Here is an 18,530-nt window from a genome sequence, read left to right on the forward strand (position 1 = left end):
ACATCTACCATGCCGAGAGGAAACCCTAGATAATGGGATCAGCGTAGACAAGCCGCTCAACATGGGCATGGCTCTCAGTGTGGTCCATCACACCTTCATGTTGACCCCATCAACAATGTTAGGAAATAAGACGTAGCTAAATAGATAATTGAGTAGATTACTTAATGGAGAGAGACAAATTTACATACACGATATTATAGAGTAGAGAGAGAGAGAGAGAGAGAGAGAGTACACACGATATACGTGGTTCACCCAATGTGGGCTACGTCCACGGGAAAGCAGCCACTCAATGGATTTAGCACTTCAAAAGAAGAAGTATTTTACAAAGGGATTAAACCCTTAATAGAGATCCTGCCTTGCTTCACTCTCACCACCTCACACTCACCTTGTTGCATCAACTTCACACTATGAAATGTGTGTAGAAATGGCCTTCTTTTATAGGCCAAAAGGGTTGCCCTCTTTTATGAGAGGCAGCCATGTGTAGCCGCCCTTGTGTGAATAAGTCCAAATCGGACCCTCCAATCCGTCCATGTGTGGCCGCCCTTGAGAAAACAAGTCCGCTTATGAATTCGGCCACCGGCAATTGACTTCCGACCACTGGCCACCACCGGCCAACCGAGGGTTGTTTTCCGACCACTTTCCGGCCGCCGTCCGGCCATAATATTCCGGTGAAAAGGAATATTCCAGCGAGGGAAAAAAAAGTCTCGGGGGCTTCCGCCCCCGAGGCCCCTAAAGTTGCCCCTAGTTTTTTGCCGTGAAAATTTTGGTTTCCGACGAGTGATTTTCCTTCACGCACGATGGCTTCTCCTCATAATGGGGGCCTTACAAATGTGCGCTTTTACCACAGAAAATTACAAGGGTAAATCAGGCTCCATACTTAACAATCTCCCACTTGGAGACTGATCTCCAAACCAAACCTGTGACTGCTTTCCATTCTGGCTTCTTATCCTTGACAACCGATTGAAGATGAGCAAAAGCTCAACTTCTCCTTGTTGACCACCTTTGTAAACATGTCTGCAGGATTTTCACTTGTATGCACCTTTCCTAGCTTTAGCTGTCCCTCTTCCAAAAGAGTGCGTATGAAGTGATATCTCACCTCAATGTGCTTTGTCCTTGAATGAAAGGCTGAGTTCTTCGCAAGATGGATAGCGCTTTGGCTATCACTGTACAAGACACAATTGTCTTGTTTGAATCCAAGCTCTTCTAAGAATCTGTGAAGCCACAGAATTTCTTTGCTTGCCTCCGTCATTGCTACATACTCTGCTTCCGTGGTAGAAAGTGAAACCACTTTCTGCAGCTTTGAAGCCCAGCTTACTGCTGTGCCTCCAACCGTGAACACATAGCCAGTAGTGCTCCTTCGAGTATCTTTGTCACCTGCCATATCTACATCAGCATACCCTTCTAGAAAAATATAAGTTCCTCCAAAATACAAAGCATTTGTTGTTGTCCCTTTTAGATACCTAAGTATCCACTTCACAGCTTGCCAATGCTCTTTACCTAGGTTGTCCATGAACCTACTCACAACTCCCACTGCATGTGCAATGTCTGGCCTTGTCCAGACCATAGCATACATTAGAGAACCTACCGCTGCAGCATATGGAACTTTAGACATATAGGCTATCTCCTCTTGTGTCTTTGGACACATATCCTTCGTTAGTTTAAAATGACCAGCCAAAGGTGTAGAAACTGGTTTTGCATTTTGCATTGCAAACCTTTCTAGTACCTTCTTGATGTAATCTTCTTGAGATAGCTTTATTGTCTTCTTCGTCCTGTCCCTTGATATTTTCATACCAAGTATCCTCTTTGCAGCACCTAAATCTTTAAATGAAAAAGATTTAGACAGCTCCTCTTTTAGGTCTTTGATGTGCTGCATGTTAGCATTTGCAATCAACATGTCATCAACATACAACATTAGGATGATGAATTTACCATCTCCCAAATTCTTCGTGTAGACGCAGTGATCCAAGTTGCATATTGTGAATCCATGATCCAACATCCATCGATCAAACTTCAAGTACCATTGTCTTGATGCTTGCTTTAAACCATACAAGCTCTTCTTTAATCTGCAAACCATTTTCTCCTTAACTTTTACTTCATACCCCTTTGGTTGAAGCATGTAGATTTCCTCCTCTAAGTCACCGTGAGGGAATGCCGTATTTACATCCATTTGCTCGAGATTTAGATCATGAGCAGCCACAAGGCTTAAGACAAGCCTAATTGAATTCATTTTTACAACAGGAGAAAATATTTCATTGAAGTCAATACCTTTCTTTTGAGAAAACCCTTTTACCACAAGCCTAGACATGTACCTTTTCTTCCCACCTTCTTCTTCCTTCACCTTGTACACCCATTTGTTTTGAAGTGCCCGCTTACCTTTAGGCAACTCAACCAACTCCCATGTTTGGTTGCGATGTAGTGAGTCCATCTCCACTTGCATGCTCTTCGTCCATTCTTCTTTGGATTCATGTTGCATAGCTTCTTCGTATGATTCTAGCTCTCCAGAATCTGAGATCAAGAGATAGTTGAAGGAAGGAACAAACCTTTCTGGAGGTCTACTTGATCTTGTAGATCTTCGGGGAATAGGTTGAGGCTCCTCATTTGGTTGACGTTGTTGCACATTGTCACCGTTTGCAGTCCTTGAGTCTTCCCCGTCCTCAAGCTCCATGTACTCATCACTTGTTTCTTTTGTTTGATTTCTTTCCAAGTAATCTTTGTACATATTTTGTTCGTTAAAAATTACATCCCTACTCCTTAAGATTTTACCATCTTCAGGATTCCATAGGCGATACCCAAAGTCACCTTCTCCATAGCCAATGAAGAAACACTTTTTAGACTTTGCATCTAGCTTTGATCTTATGCTTATATCTATGTGCATGAAAGCCTCACACCCAAACACTTTGAGAAATGCATAATTCACCGGTTTACTAGTCCATGCCTCTTCTGGAACTCCCCCATCCAATGCCGTTGAGGGTGACCGATTGATTAAGTACACAGACGTACTTACAGCTTCCGCCCAAAGCTCAAGCGGTAGGCCTGCATGTAGCCGCATGCTTCGTGCTCGCTCCATGATTGTCTTGTTCATCCTTTCCGAAATACCATTTTGCTGAGGTGTCCTTGGGGTTGTCCTTTGCCTCCGAATGCCATTGCTAGCACAAAAGCTTTCAAAAGCTTGGCTGCAATATTCACCTCCATTGTCGGATCTGAGGCATTTAACCTTGGTACCTGTTTCATTCTCCACAAAGGCTTTCCACCTTTGAAATATGGAAAATACATCGGACTTATTCTTCATGACATAAACCCATGTTTTTCTAGTCGCATCGTCTATGAATGTTACATAGTACAATGAGCCACCAAGTGATGGTGTACTTGCAAGACCCCAAACATCAAAATGAACCAACTCAAGTTTTTTATTTTTTCTTTCATTTCTTGATTTTTGAAATTTTACCCTCTTTTGTTTACCATAAACACAATCTTCACAGAACTCTAAGTCCACTTCTTTCAAACGTGGTAGAAGCTTCTTTGTTTGAAGGATTTGCATTCCTTTGGCACTCATATGACCAAGTCGATAGTGCCACACCGCACTGTCAACTTCTGTAATTGTTGCACAAGCTGAAGGTTGCGTGCTAACAGTACACAAGTAAAGTGTACCGACCTTTTCTCCCTTGGCAACCACCAAAGATCCCTTTGAGATCTTCCACCGTTTGTTTCCGAATGCAATGTTGTGACCTTCATCATCCAATTGTCCTGTAGAGATCAAATTTTTGTGAAGAGAAGGAACATGCCTAACATCTTTAAGCTTCCATTCATTTCCGTTAGCAGTTTTGACAGAAACTGTACCTTTGCCGACAATCTCACAAGCTTCATCATCTCCCAAGTATACATACCCAAAATTACCTTTGGTGTAGTCTTGGAAATGTTGCTTGTGTGGTGTCGCATGGAATGAAGCCCCGGAATCTACTATCCAAGAATTAAACACATTGTCTAATGAGAGAATTAGAGCATCTTGCTATACTTTACCTGCCACATTGGCCTCCGATGTTGGCTTGTTGTCTTGAGACTCAGTCTCCTTTTTCTTCTTGGACCAGCAATCCTTCTTGACGTGGCCCTTATTGCCGCAGTTCCAACATTCAAGAACTGACTTTGTACGTGACTTGCTCCGCCTTGAGCGATCACGACCCTTTTGGTTTTTGAACATTTTCTTAGGCCTTCCTCTTGTTTCCACTGCCAGTGTAGCACTTGATGATTCTCATGTGCTTCTCCTTCGTATTTCCTTGCTTAGGAGAACACCCACAACATCATCAAACTTAAGAGTATTTGTGCTAGAAATAGAATTACTTACAGCCATCACAAGGCTGTCCCAACTATCCGGTAGAGATGATAGTATAAGGAGAGCTCGCACTTCGTCATCGAAATTGATTTTCATCGATCGAAGTTGACTTATGTTTGTGTTAAAGTCATTTAGGTGTTCTGCAACTGAACCATTCTCTGCCATCTTTAGATTGAACAAGAGCTTCATAAGAAATACCTTATTGGATGCCGATGGTTTCTCGTAGAAGTCGTCAAGTGACTTCATCAAGTCCTCCGTGGTCTTCATTTCCGAAACATTGAAGGCCACCGTTGACGCCAAGCTTAACCGGATTGTTCGCAGTTTCGATCAAGGACAATCCATGCTTCATCTGCCATTGTTGCGGGCTTCTTCGCAAGACCGCCTAGTGGCAAATAGAGGTCCTTCTGGTAGAGATAGTATTCAATCTGCATCTTCCAATGTTGGTAGTTTTTACCGTTGAACTTATCAATCTTGAGATTCCCTTCCCATGCCATAACTCCCACTCAATTCAAGGAATCCTTTCCTTGAGATAATTTAGCTATGAGAAAACCTTGCTCTGATACTAGCTGTTAAGAAATAAGACGTAGCTAAATAGATAATTGAGTAGATTACTTAATGGAGAGAGACAAATTTACATACACGATATTATAGAGTAGAGAGAGAGAGAGAGAGAGAGAGAGAGAGAGAGAGTACACATGATATACGTGGTTCACCCAATGTGGGCTACGTCCACGGGAAAGCAGTCACTCAATGGCTTTAGCACTTCAAAAGAAGTAGTTTACAAAGGGATTAAACCCTTAATAGAGCTCCCGCCTTGCTTCACTCTCACCACCTCACACTCACCTTGTTGCATCAACTTCACACTATGAAATGTGTGTAGAAATGGCCTTCTTTTATAGGCCAAAAGGGTTGCCCTCTTTTATGAGAGGCAGCCATGTGTAGCCGCCCTTGTGTGAATAAGTCCAAATCGGACCCTCCAATCCGCCCATGTGTGGCCGGTAGTCAATGGCCGGTGGCCGAACGAGAGTTGTTTTCCGACCACTTTCCGGCCATAATATTCCAGCGAAAAGGAATATTTCGGCGAGGGAAAAAAAAGTCTCGAGGGCGGACCCTAAAGTTGCCTTGGTTTTTGGCCGTGAAAATTTTGGTTTCCGGCGAGTAATTTTCCTTCACGCACGATGGCTTCTCCTCATAATGGGGGCCTTACAAATGTGCGCTTTTACCACAGAAAATTACAAGGGTAAATCAGACTCCATACTTAACAAACAATGTGCACACTAATCACATTCTTAATAATGTGTATACAGTGAATAATTTATGCGCAACACAAAGTGCGTGCAACAACATGGAGGCTTTTTGTACAGTCAAAGACGCCACAAAGTCCCTATATCAATGCCATGTATGACCATGGTGTAAATGCATAGCCAACCAAAGAGGATGTTGAGCAAGTTGCCATTATTGCCCACAATGCAATAAAGCTTTGGGGGGAACATGGATATTGCACCCCATAGGAGTGTTCAACCTTTGAGAGACATGTGGAGGCTTGGATACAAGTGTGGATGATATACATTGCTTTGCAAAGACAAGCCAACAAAGCCAACTATAAGACTGATGAAAATGACAATGATAACAACGATGACACTAGCGACTACAACAACTAGATTTTCCCATTGTAAGCTAGTGTCATAACAATATGCTCGTGAACCCAAATGAGGATATTGTATTGTTCTTTTTTACTCCGTATCTATCTTTTTGCAAACAATTGCTGTTTTAAGATGCTTACTTTCAAGCCTTTCAATATTAGTTTATATGGGTATGTTTCAATAGTTTTTCAATGTTGTTCATCTATTGATTTATCAGAGCAAAGTTGGACTGGATTATTCTAGATTGTAAACCCTTAAAATTAGCTTGTTGCTAATGATTTGGGTGTATGTATCATTGTCCAGATGGTGGTTAAACTTGTTGCTCGACGTAAATCATGATGCTTGAAAAGAGTGTATGTGTGTGTGTGCGCGCGCACGCGCGCCCAATGATTTGGGTGTATTTTTGTGCTTGTATATGAGTATGCATGTGTACATGAGTGAGGTGGAAAAGAGGGAGATTCATCAAGGCAAAGATGGATTGGATTATTTTGGATTGTAAACCGTTAAAATTAGCTTGTTGCAAATGATTCAGGTGTTTGTATCATTGTTTGGTTGGTGGTTAAACTTGTTGTTGAATGTAAATCATGATGTTTGAAAAGAGTGTGTGTGCAATGATTTGGGTGTAATTGTGTGCTTGTATATGAGTGTGCATGTGTATGAGTGTACATGAGAGAAGCAAAAAGGGAGGGAGATTTATAAGGGCAAAGTTGGATTCGATTATTTTGGATTAAAACCCCTCAAAATTTGCTTGTTGTGAAAGATTTGGGTGTATCATTGTCCAGTTGGTGGTTAAAAATTATCGTTTGACATAGATTATGATGTTTGAAAGAGTGTGTTTGTGTAATGATTCGGGTGTATTTATGTTTTTGTATGAGTGTACATGAGAGAGGCGGAAAAGAGGGAGATTTGTAATAATGGATGTTTGATCGAGGTGTGTTTGCCAAGGGAAAAAATCTATGAGAGAGAGTGAGAGGGAGGATGAGGAGAGAGAGAAAAAGAGCGGATCCTCAACTATCAAGGGTTGAGAGAGAGAAAGAATCTTTTTAGAATCTGCTCCTCGGGTTCCAACAAAAGCGCTTGCCAAAAAATTATTTCCTATACAAGGTGGGGGAAGAAAAACTTGGAAAAAATCTCCCAATAAGAGAGGAATTAAGTGCCCTTTCAATCCTATATGTCCACACATCACTATCATGTTATGGTAATAGGTAAGAGGAAAAATAAGTCAATTCTTGGCATAATATGTGGTCAAAATCCAAGATAGCTTATCTCTATATTTGCACGCTATATAATTCTATTTCTTGATGGTTGTGTGTGCCATTGAGTATGAAAACTCCTCTTAAGAAAATTTAATTCTCACATGCGGTAACTATTTGTTTGTAAGTCCATGTTTACATCTCACTATGCAAATGTGTTAAGCGCAACCATTTTGTATGGTTGATTTATGACAATAGTTAGGTTGGAAGTTCAATGCTAGAATTTGCAAAGTAAATTTTTGTGTTTTGTGTCATCATCATAAAATATATATATATTCTAAGAAAAAAGAGATCACAATTTACACCCCTCAAAAGGATACATATAGCCAGCTCAAAGCACCAATAGTCCTGATCTTTGAACATACAACTCCTCCAGTTCTTAATACCCATTTTTATAATGCTTCTATTTCAAAATATACCTATTGAACTCCATTATTGCTCATATAAAACTTTTGTAGAAACAATGTTTCTTAAAAGCAAACTCTGTATTCTAAAAAAAGAGGGATCACAATCTACACACCTCAATGGTCCTAATCTTAAAACATGCAATTCCTTCATTCTTGATACCTATTCGCAGTTTCAATTTTAAATGCTTGAGATGCACATAGGCTCCAGCCTGTCGTCGGGCCAGTGCCTTGTTTATGGAGCGAAGGTTGTTGATTGGTTGGAAAGGCAAAGGCACACTTTGATTGGTTGGAAAGGAGGTGCTCAAGGTCGCCAAAAGAGGTGAGGCTTGGGCAACAATGTCCAGCCAACCACTTGGCGCTCAAAAAAAGTGTCCACCACATAAGTACACTCCCCTGCAGAGTTAAGCCGTTTAATTCTTCAAGAACACCAAGAGACTTTCAATATTGTCTTCATTTTTATTACTTTAAACCATCCATAACTCAATCCCATGATATAAGCATTGCATCCAGCTTTCTTAGAAGTCCTGGCCAAATTGAAGATAAGCTCAATTCCATTTCATTGACTTTTGAAGTGCAAATGTTGAAGCAATTCAACCACACAAACAACAAAGAGTAGCCAGTCTTTGATAACAATGTCAAATGGCTAGTCAACGAATTTCATCGTAGCAAAGTGTTTGATCATAATGTTAGCCATACAAGAAAAACAATGATGTACCAAGTTTTTCATATGTTAAGGTTACAAGAAAATTCTTCAAGCTATTGAAAAAGAAACAATGTCACTCACCTACACATAAGACGCACACACAAGTTGGAGTGTTAAACAATGAATAGATAACAAAATATCGGCATCAACATGCTAAGCCACATTGTCTAAATGCAAGAAGAATGGGAAAAATATCAAGGAAAAAGGGTATCTTAACAACTACGAGACAAACAGATTAACAAGCCATCCACGGGTCTTTCGCCAATAGTTTTATTCATATAAAAAGGCTCTACGATCATCTATGTGTTGGATAACAATATTTCATCCTTGGGTAACTATGCACGTATTGGACAGCTCTCTCGTGTGGGTTCCCCTTATATGAAACAAAGGCATTTACGAGAAGCACAATTGCTTTGTAGATCTATGCCATACAAGTGGCTTAAGCCACTATACTGGCTCATGTCAGTTTTAAGTAATTTGAGGATAACTTTTACAAATGACCACAAAACTTCTTGGGCATACATTTGAGATGCATAAATAGCTTTGTGGTACAAAATTCAATCAAAACCCTGAAAATATAAAATTCAGTTTTTTTCAAAAATGACATTTTTTTATGTAAAACTACATTTCTCAACCTACTTTGGATGGTTGTCAAATGTTGTCAATTTTTCTCACAAAAATATAGAAGGTTCATAGACCTATCACATACAAGTTTATGTATTTTTTAGAGAAGTTTGAGCCTGCTTAAAAATCCTATGACCTCTTTTTTCGGGTAAGAATAGTAAAATTTTGTACATTTGAACCAATCGGTCCTCAAAGATGATTACAGATTGGAAACTTCTACATCATTAGATTTTTCCTCCAATTTTTATTCAACTCGTACCATGTGTAAGGCATATTTCCCTACAGCAGTTTTTTATTTCAACCACCTCACAAATTTTGGTGATCTCTTTACAAAAAGTCTTCAAAAGCCACTAAAGTGGCTCATTCTTTGGTGTTAAGATACATAAAGCCCAAGCTAACCTTTTTCCCACTTCTAATGGATAATTGTAATATGTAGCTAGCAATACAAATAGCACAAGCACTTCAATGCGATAGAACAAAAGTTTACCATGGAAATAGTGAAATGTTCAAAAAAAACAGAGGAAGCCAAGAAGAGTTCCCTCAATCAAAGAAATATAGAAGACATTGATGGCACAAATGCTGGAATATTTGCTCCTCTTCTGATATGTGGGCCGTGTTGAGGAAAAATTTGATTCATTGGAATCATGTCAAATAAGTCTATTGGAAAAAGTGTTGCTTGTGATCTAAGCCTAGTAAATATTTGGCACTTAGCATACATCTTTAGAATGGCTCTATGCTCATTACTTGTTGCTGTACAAACATAAACATGTACGAGTGCTCTTCCTGAGGAGAATACAATATCCTGAGTAGGCATAATCTCCATCGAACAAATCCAATGTCTGCCTTCAATTGTGAAACTACTGAACATCCATAAAATACTAATAGAAAGAATCAGCTTGCAAGTTGAATCAAAAACAGATTTAAAACATGCAAGCCCACACTGGTTTTCAAGAATGTATTCCACCATTTATACAAAAGAAGTGTCTACCTTACAACATGAAGAGGATAATGTGGTTTGGCTTTATCACACTTATCCCAGAACATCAGAAGACCGCATTGCCTCTCATGCCACCTTGCAACCGAGCTGGATGGATACTGTCCACAATAGGTGAACGGACCAACGTATGCAATAAGCTATCAAATGCACAAAAAACATTGGTCCCCATTATTTGTTCTTGATTCCAACTACCCTGGAAGTGCATAGAATGGTATTAAGAATGTCATGGTTGACTCTGATTGGATCGTTTGATACAGACTAAGAAATTGGTGCTACTGCAGGGACGTGGCTCCCGTGTTTCCCATTGGTATAGAAGCAACAGCCGCCGCAGCCTGAGCAGGAGCGAACACTGCAGATCCAAGGGGTGGAAAGTTACCATTTGGCATGAAGAAATTCGAGGTGCTTGTCGCAGGCCTTGCATGGTCGATCCCAGCAGTGACTGTGACCGGTCGCAAATCTGCCGTTGGATGTTGCAGCTGATTGTAAGACATCCCTAAATGATCAACCGCAGCCAAATTTGTTGAACACTGGGTAGCTGTTTCACAGTCAAAGTAAGCAAAATCACATCTCAAGCCCAGCCCAATTTGCTCATGGATACCTACCAACAACTCATTGTAGAAATCAGCATACCCCTCTTGTTCCCAACGGACACTACCCTTCGAAGACAGTCACGAAACTCGGTAAGGATTGTTCTCTCCTGCTCTGCAAAGATGTGAGGTAGAAGAGAGGGCTTTTGCAACGGAAATCCTCCTGTACATGATCCTGATGGAGATGGTGGTGCAGTATTGAGGCTGTCTTGCTCATCACACATTAAGGACAGAGTTCCTGGAGATGCAGGTCTTTGTTTGCGCTCATCTACACCATTTTCTATCTCCACATTTGTACCGGGAGAGCACAATTTTGCATCTATCTCCACTGTTTTATCCTCAGTAGGGTCTTCAGAATGTTCCCTTGCAGAAACTGCACCATCCTTGGAAATTACCTGAACAATATTGTCTGATGGAGGTCCCTCTGGCACACTTTGATCCAAGTCTGAAGGGCAGGTCAAATTCTCAAAACAGAGTGAGATTGGCTATCCATATGTTGATAGTAATATCTTACCTCCATATCCTCTTAATGCCTCTGTAGACACGAAGACCAACAGCTTGCAAAGCTCTTTAACTGCATCTTGCTGGACAACTCCCATTAGTAGAGAACTGCAAGAAGTGGAATGTGTACGTATATCAGAGAACACATTAATTTGATTTGACCCATGCAGCCAAGGAACAGACCTGTATGGGACCTTTGATGTTTGGACCAGCACGGGATTCCCCATTATTGCTGGTTGATAGGAACTTGTTGAAGGGTTGGTTGTTTGGTCAGTATGAGGCTGCACATGGAAAGAGGGTCAACTTAGCATTCATTATCCAACCATTGAGCAAGATCAACTCAAAGTTGGTACATAAATGCACCTGCAACACATGAGGAAATTTTTGTAAAGGCATTTGCTCTCTTGATGCTTGTCCTCCAAAGGCAACATCCTGCAATTTTCTCTTTTTCAACAGTGGTGAAGAGGAATTGAAGGTTCCTGCTGAAGCCATGGCTGGATGAAGTGCATGGCTAAGTTTCATTGCTATATCCCCATGATACAAAGCCCTTCTTTCATTGCTATGTTCATGGTTCTTGCAGTCAATGCATTTGCAATTCTCTGAGCAGAGAATATTAGCCTGAAAGCATTCACAGTATTTCTTCAAGCAACCTGATTTCTTGCAGTGACAACCTTTATTGTGCCTGCCTACCAATGGGAACTCTCCTGCCTCTTCCTGAAAAGGAAAGCTTTTGAGAGTTTTTATTCGGAACTCCAAACATTTGAATTTAAAACAAGCTTTAAAACATGAACCCGACACGAATGATGTGAAAGAAGAAAGTTTTGAGATCTAATAAATGAACCCTCAACCTCTGCCCCAAAATACCCACATGCATTGAAAGTTTGTTGTATAGTCAGTCCTGCTAACTGATATGTATCTCTTAACCGGTCTAACAGTACCTTTTAAAAGGTCATAGCTAGATATATTTCAGAACCTTTTAACAGTACTTTTAAAAGGTCGTAGTTAAATATATGTTAGAAAATGACATACAAACAAGCAAGGATTGCCATTTTCCAAGCTAAAACCGACGTGTCTAATGAATAAGATGAAATGAGCTCAAAAGCAATGATTAAGATACAATTTTTTTGTGCCAGTTGTTGTGGGTGCTTCAAACTTTCAAACATAACACCTCATCTCTATATTACTGAAAAGTCCCAGAGATGCTAAAAGCAGCTTGTCTCATGGGGTGTACAAAATTGTATACATGGGTATAGAAAATACTAAATACTATTAAGGCCTAAGCCACGATCAAGCTATACATTAAGGTCACTTGTGTGATAAATGGAGTAATAATTACTGAGGTGGAGTGTACTGCCACTGTATCTTTCCTTTGCCAAAACTGCAAAACAGAGCTGATCTGCATCAGTGTCAAAGAAGGATGTTGCCCCTCCCCTGCTGCCCTGAAGGAACCAACTGGTGTATCCAATTGACTCCGAACGACATGGATAATGTCAAGCCAAATGCTGGTGAGCACGTCCTGTAAAGCAGACTGAGAACGCGGAGGGCACCTTGCAAACATTCCACAAGGTGATGTGACTAATATTATGACACTATTATATGATATTTTATTATTTGAGGGCCCAAAGAGAGCGTAAATGAATCAAAACTGCGATTTCAACAATACACTTTCTATCTAGACAGGTAGAATGGGAGCGTATACAAACAGAGGATGGATATACCAACTCTCTGAGAGAGCTAAAGACAGAGGAGCATAACATTACACATAGAGAGAGTGATGGCTGTGGCTGCTGTCTTGACGTGAGAAGTCCTCTTTTTTGGTTCCTCTGTTTTCAAGTTGCAGGCCTTCAGATTGCTGTTAGAGACACGTCTCATGGAAGTGACTGATGGCTTCAATATGTGTACAGTAAGATTACACCCAAAATGCATTAATAGGAGACATTCTCTTCCAAGTAGGCCTCGCGTTGTCTTCCCAAGAAGTGCAACAGGAGGAAATGGCGAAGGCGATGATTTCCAAGTTCCAACACCAGTAGCAGGCTTCAGTGTCACTTTCACAGGACACACAGTTAGTACAACCGGTCTGGTTTGGTTCACACTAGACTGACTCTCTGGGCTAGGCCAGGTCACCACCACCACTCAGTTTGGGGATAGACTTAGATAGCTGACATTTATGAGCCGTTGGTGGCTCTTTATGGTTGTACGTATGAGTAGTAGCTGTTGGGTCATGATTATCATCTTCTTCACATATGGTCCAGCGTCGTCGTCTAGAGTAGCAAGTCTATACACACAGCACGTCTGCACCATCCCTGCACATCTGAGCCTCGACAACCCATTGTACCTGTGAGTTTTGGGCTGGAGCTGAGTCTGCTGCCACGCCAGAGTCTGTATCGGTTCTTTGAGATAGTCGAGTCCATATGTTCTGGTTTGCTGCTGTGTCTCTGTGTTGATTAGTTGTTATCTATTGTTTTCTATGTTTTCATTCTGTTTTGAGTGAGATGTCACGCACATTGCACTGTGGAGCACCCATTGTAGAGAGCACGACACACTATCCGCGCTACAGGTGCTCTCATTTTTGGCACGCCCGGTGTGTCCTATCAAAGTGACATTGTAGCTTGCTACAGGTTGCCCGCCACAAGACCGCTCACCGTCTCGGTGAGAGGAATACTCAAAAACTGTGAAAGAAAACCACTAGGTACTGCATATGTACAATGGTGAGCTCCTGAATCTGTCATCCAAGAGATACAGTTGCGGCCACTGCTGCACCCGAAGTATCAGACTCTGGAGGTGGAGCCATCAGATCGATGGGAAAACTTTGGACTCTATGAGTGCTCTCCACAAACCGACCCTCAGCGAAAGGAGCAGCCACCGGCTTCTCGACGGATGGGAGTACCTAGCCTGAAGTGTACTGAGGTCGCCGACTTGCACACCCATGTCGATGTGCACCTGCGAAGCCGTCACAAGGAGCCGTCTGCGAGGATGACATGTGTGGTAAGGAGCCAAAGGTGCTAGGCTGCTGAAATCCTTGAGGGTAGTAGTCAAGCTGCTGATGTGATGGAGCACCTCCCCCAAACTGTCGATGACTGTACTCTCCATATGCCATGGGCGTCTGTACTGATCTAGCGGGACGAACCCACCCATATCCCATGGTAGCCTGAGGCTGCTGCTGAAACACCATGTCCCCTTGGAGTAGCATGTCCCGAAATCCTTGCATTTGAGCTTTGAGGTCATCAATTATCTCGGACTTTAGATGTAAAGCCTGACGCAAGGCCAAAATGGTAGCATCTCTATCAGCAATCGCACTCTCTACAACTCGCAAGCAGCCTTCCATGGCCGCATATGTGGCCGAATGCTTTGGTGGGTAGCTGCTAATTTCTCAGCACCAAGTTCAATCATTGCAAAAGCAGTTCTTAACTCCTGCAGGTTCTTTTCAGACATTCTGAACAATGAGGTAGAGTCTGTTCCATGGGAAGAAGCAGAAGTAGCACCTGGAGGTGTAGAGTGCCCAAAAGGCACTACAGTCGAGGTCAGGGTGACCGTAGGAGTAGGGTGCCCAAAAGGCACTGCAATGGATGTCGGGGTGACAGTGGTAGCAGGTTCAGTGGGTGAGCTGGAGATGGGAGAGAATGACTAGGGTACCACAGGTGCTGAGAATGGTGTGGTAAGAGTGGCAGTAGTATAGACGGGAGCAGTAGGGAGAGGTACCTGGGGGAGAGAGACCGCCTCAATAACAGGATGGGTGTATCAAGAACAACGGAGCTTCCGACGGCCTCCGGCACTGTAGAGACGGGGACGGAGGCAAAAGAAGGACGTCGTGAAGGATGCGTCACCCGAGTTTGGCTCTCTGAAAATGGCAGAGGTGGTAGTGTCTCTGCCGTATCTTTTACCACTTTGACTCTTTTCTTTTGTTTCTTCTTCTGATCATCTGTGCCAAGAGAATTTCTTTTTGCTTGCGGTGGCAATGTTGTATCCTCATCCACTTCAAGAGGGTTGATGCGGATGTTCATCACCCAAGCCAACAATGGCGTGGCAAAACATTGGAAGCTAGATTGAGGTGACTGCACTTGTGCTCTAAACCTTTTCGCCCTGGTCTGCAATGATGTAAAGAGGATCTGATGAAACCCACAAGGTATCTTCTTGATTAGACAGTAAAGACCATCACATTGTGGGAATGTGGTAGGTACTTCGCATTTCCCCTTTGGTCCTTGAGCATCTCTCACTAAAAAATAATATCTGAATACTGCTACAAGAGCTTTGTGATGCTGCAAATTCGAATGATCGGGTTTGAACAATGCCTTGCATGCATGTATGGTATCAACTTTGGAGAGCTTTGAATAAGACCTAGTACTCGGCTGAAAGGAGGGAAAGTTGGTCATCCCCATTGCATGTCCTAGACGCGCCGCTGTCAAAGTGTGTCCTCTCACTTTTGAAAAATTTCAGCATTTCATTAATCATGCCGACAGGTATGTCCTCAGGAAGGACAGCTTCAGCTAGCGACTTGACACCCAAGTTGTCCAATTGGTCTTGTGAGAGAACATCTATAAGAGATGGCTTGGGCTGCTGCATGTGAAAAATTGAGTGAAAACTTTGTTTTGTGTTTTGTTTTTTCAGGCCTTGCAACTTTATGACTGATCATGTGACTCATGACTTTCCTTTTCCCTTTTGGATCCTTCTCTTATGCACTTGAGCTACCACTATCTGAGCCGGAGCTCGAGCTAGATAGTGCCGGAGCTGGAGCTGGAGTGTGCATCTGATGCCGAGGCCTTGTAACTTTCGTCAGATGGAGCATTATCCGTGACCCCATGGCTGCTAGGTTCTGATTCCGCTTCAGTTTCATAATTAGCTTGCCTGTGTGGTTGAGGCCTTTTCCTCAACAACAGTTTTTTGTCTCGTGCCATAGCCATTGATTCTGTGCAGAGAGGTGTCGAGAGCAGAGTTGATCGTGCAAAGCATTGCGAGCAGGACCGAGGATGTAGATTGATTCTCAGACGACAACAGAGAAAGAGAAAGACAGACGACAACAGAGAAAGAGAAAGACAGACGGATGAGGAAGTCAAACATCTAATCCAGTGCCCCTTCAGACTCGTAAATCTCTAATCGCTACAATTGTGCAGACAGAGCACACACATCTGCAGTGACAAGACACGCTTGGATAGGGCGAGAGGGGAGAGATGAAGGTGGGTAAGGCCGAGGAGTGGGTAGGGGATGGCTAGTATAGGGGACGAGTGGCGAGGGGGAGGAGCGAGAGGTTAGATATGGTGAAGGGGTCGAGGGAGGGAGAGGGGGAGAGGGGGGGGGGGGGGGGGTAGAAAGCTAGTGAGGGGGGGCGAGGGGTAGATAGGTGAGCGAGGGGTAGATGTGTGGGTGGGTTGGGGGGAGTAGATAGGGGGCGAGGGGTGGGGGAGTGTAGATAGGGGGGGCGAGGGGTAGATGGGGGAGGAGCGAGAGGTTAGATATGGCGAGGGGGAGGAGCGAGAGGTTAGATATGGTGAGGGGGTCGAGGGAGGGAGAGGGCGGGGGGGGGGGGGGGGTAGAAAGCTAGTGAGGGGGGGCGAGGGGTAGATAGGTGAGCGAGGGGTAGATGTGTGGGTGGGTTGGGGGGAGTAGATAGGGGACGAGGGGTGGGGGAGTGTAGATAGGGGGGGCGAGGGGTAGATGGGTGGGGGGTGGAGGGGGGGGGGGGGGGGGGGGGGGGGGGGTTTAGATAGATGGTGAGGGGGGGGCGAGGTGTAGATAGGGGTAGATGGGTGGGGGGTAGATAGCCGGTGAGGGGCAAGGGGTGGTGAGGTGTAGATAGGGGTAGATGGGGGGGGGGGGGGGGGGTTTAGATAGGGGGGCGAGGGGTTTGGGGAGGGGGGGGGGGACACAGTACAAGCCGGTACTCCAGACTCTGCACCTTCTCTAGGAAGCATGCCAGAGAATGAGCCCTAACCTCATATTTAAAGGCCCTAGGCCCCAAAAGCAGTTTACGGTAAAAAGCCTTCAAACTCAAAAGCGTCTGGTTGAAAAGCAAAGCCAAAAAAGCTGCCAACGTAAATCACAGAAATCCATACAACCTGCCACGTCATCAACCACAGCAAAACGCAGGAACCTGTACAACCTGCCACGTCATCATGTCAACGCAATTTTTGGAAATCTATCGTACAGCTGCCACATCATCAACTTTGTGTGAGTGTGTGTGAGTCCTGCTTTATTTTAATCCCTTTATGTCACTTGGGGCCCCATCGAACGGGATCCCCATAAGTTGGTAGGACTTCTTCTTCTGTTACTTGTTCTTCTTAGGGTTTAGGCCCCTCGGCCGACATCTGCAAGTTGGCTCCATTCTTTAGGCAGTTTGTTACATCTCCCCTTCTTGATAGAGAGTAATCGTCCGCGATTACAACATATCTGCAAAACAACTCAAGTTATCTCAAAAATTTCCGAGGTACATTCCGAGGGACAATCAGTTTGCTCTTTTTATTAAGGAGTTAGCTTCTCCTTTCTGCTCTTTTGATCAAGGAGTTAGCTTCTTCTTTCGGCTGTTTTGATCAAAGAGTTAGATTCTCCTTTCTGCTCTTTTGATCAAGGAGTTAGCTTCTCCTTTCGTCCAGATCGGAACTCTTGATATTCCGGTGTAGATAGGGGGGCGAGGGGTGGGGGAGTGTAGATAGGGGGGCGAGGGGTTTGGGGAGGGGGGGGGACACAGTACAAGCCGGTACTCCAGTCTCTGCACCTTCTCCAGGAAGCATGCCAGAGAATGAGCCCTAACCTCATATTTAAAGGCCCTAGGCCCCAAAAGCAGTTTACGATAAAAAGCCTTCAAACTCAAAAGCGTCTGGTCAAAAAGCAAAGCCAAAAAAGCTGCCAACGTAAATCACAGAAATCCATACAACCTGCCACGTCATCAGCCAGAGCAAAACGTGGAAATCTGTACAGCCTGCCACGTCATCATACCAACGCAATTTTCGGAAATCTATCGTACAGCTGCCACGTCATTAGTTTTGTGTGAGTGTATGTGAGTCCTGCTTTATTTTAATCCCTTTATGTCACTTGGGGCCCCATCGAACGGGATCCCCATAAGTTGGTAGGACTTCTTCTTTTGTTACTTGTTCTACTTAGGGTTTAGGACCCTCGGCCGACATCTGCAAGTTGGCTCCATTCTTTAGGTCATAGTGAGGAATGTAGCAACCAACCACAAACATGACTTGACCATTGGGTGGGCTGATTTTCAGCCATAAGTAGCGTTTATACTTAGATGGTTTTCATTCTGTTTTGAGTGAGATGTCACGCACATTGCACTGAGGAGCACCCACTGTAGAGAGCACGACACACTATCCGCGCTACAGGCGCTCTCATTTCTGGCACGCTTCCCTCTTGATGCCCTCCTCCTTTCATTGATTCCACTTCCCCCCCTCTCTCTCTCACACACACACACGCAAGTTTGCTCTAACTGTGCGTTTTTGCTCTAACTATTCTGATCTGTTGTTGTGTCTCTGTGTTGATTAGCTCATAAAT

General features: G+C 43.4%; 1 protein-coding gene across 2 annotated transcripts in view; it reads right to left on the bottom strand.

Annotated features, from left to right (window-relative positions):
* Positions 1-9,716: 9,716 nt before the first annotated feature.
* The window catches only part of LOC147422849 (protein tesmin/TSO1-like CXC 6), a 28,679-nt gene continuing 19,865 nt past the window's right edge, over positions 9,717-18,530 (bottom strand). Inside the window, exons 6-10 of one of the 2 annotated variants that reach the window (XM_086503470.1) lie at positions 11,406-11,756; positions 11,226-11,323; positions 11,056-11,150; positions 10,585-10,986; positions 9,717-10,489 (exon numbers count right to left, since the gene is read on the bottom strand). In XM_086503470.1, coding sequence (XP_086359596.1) covers positions 10,227-10,489; positions 10,585-10,986; positions 11,056-11,150; positions 11,226-11,323; positions 11,406-11,756 — 1,209 coding nt within the window. In that variant the 3' untranslated portion in view covers positions 9,717-10,226. The remainder of the gene's footprint in view (positions 10,490-10,584; positions 10,987-11,055; positions 11,151-11,225; positions 11,324-11,405; positions 11,757-18,530) is intronic. The other variant, XM_086503471.1, reaches the window with a different exon arrangement.

Source organism: Adiantum capillus-veneris, chromosome 27, assembly GCF_014529385.1.
Source record: "Adiantum capillus-veneris isolate H3 chromosome 27, ASM1452938v2, whole genome shotgun sequence".
In the NCBI taxonomy this organism is placed as follows: Eukaryota; Viridiplantae; Streptophyta; class Polypodiopsida; order Polypodiales; family Pteridaceae; genus Adiantum; species Adiantum capillus-veneris.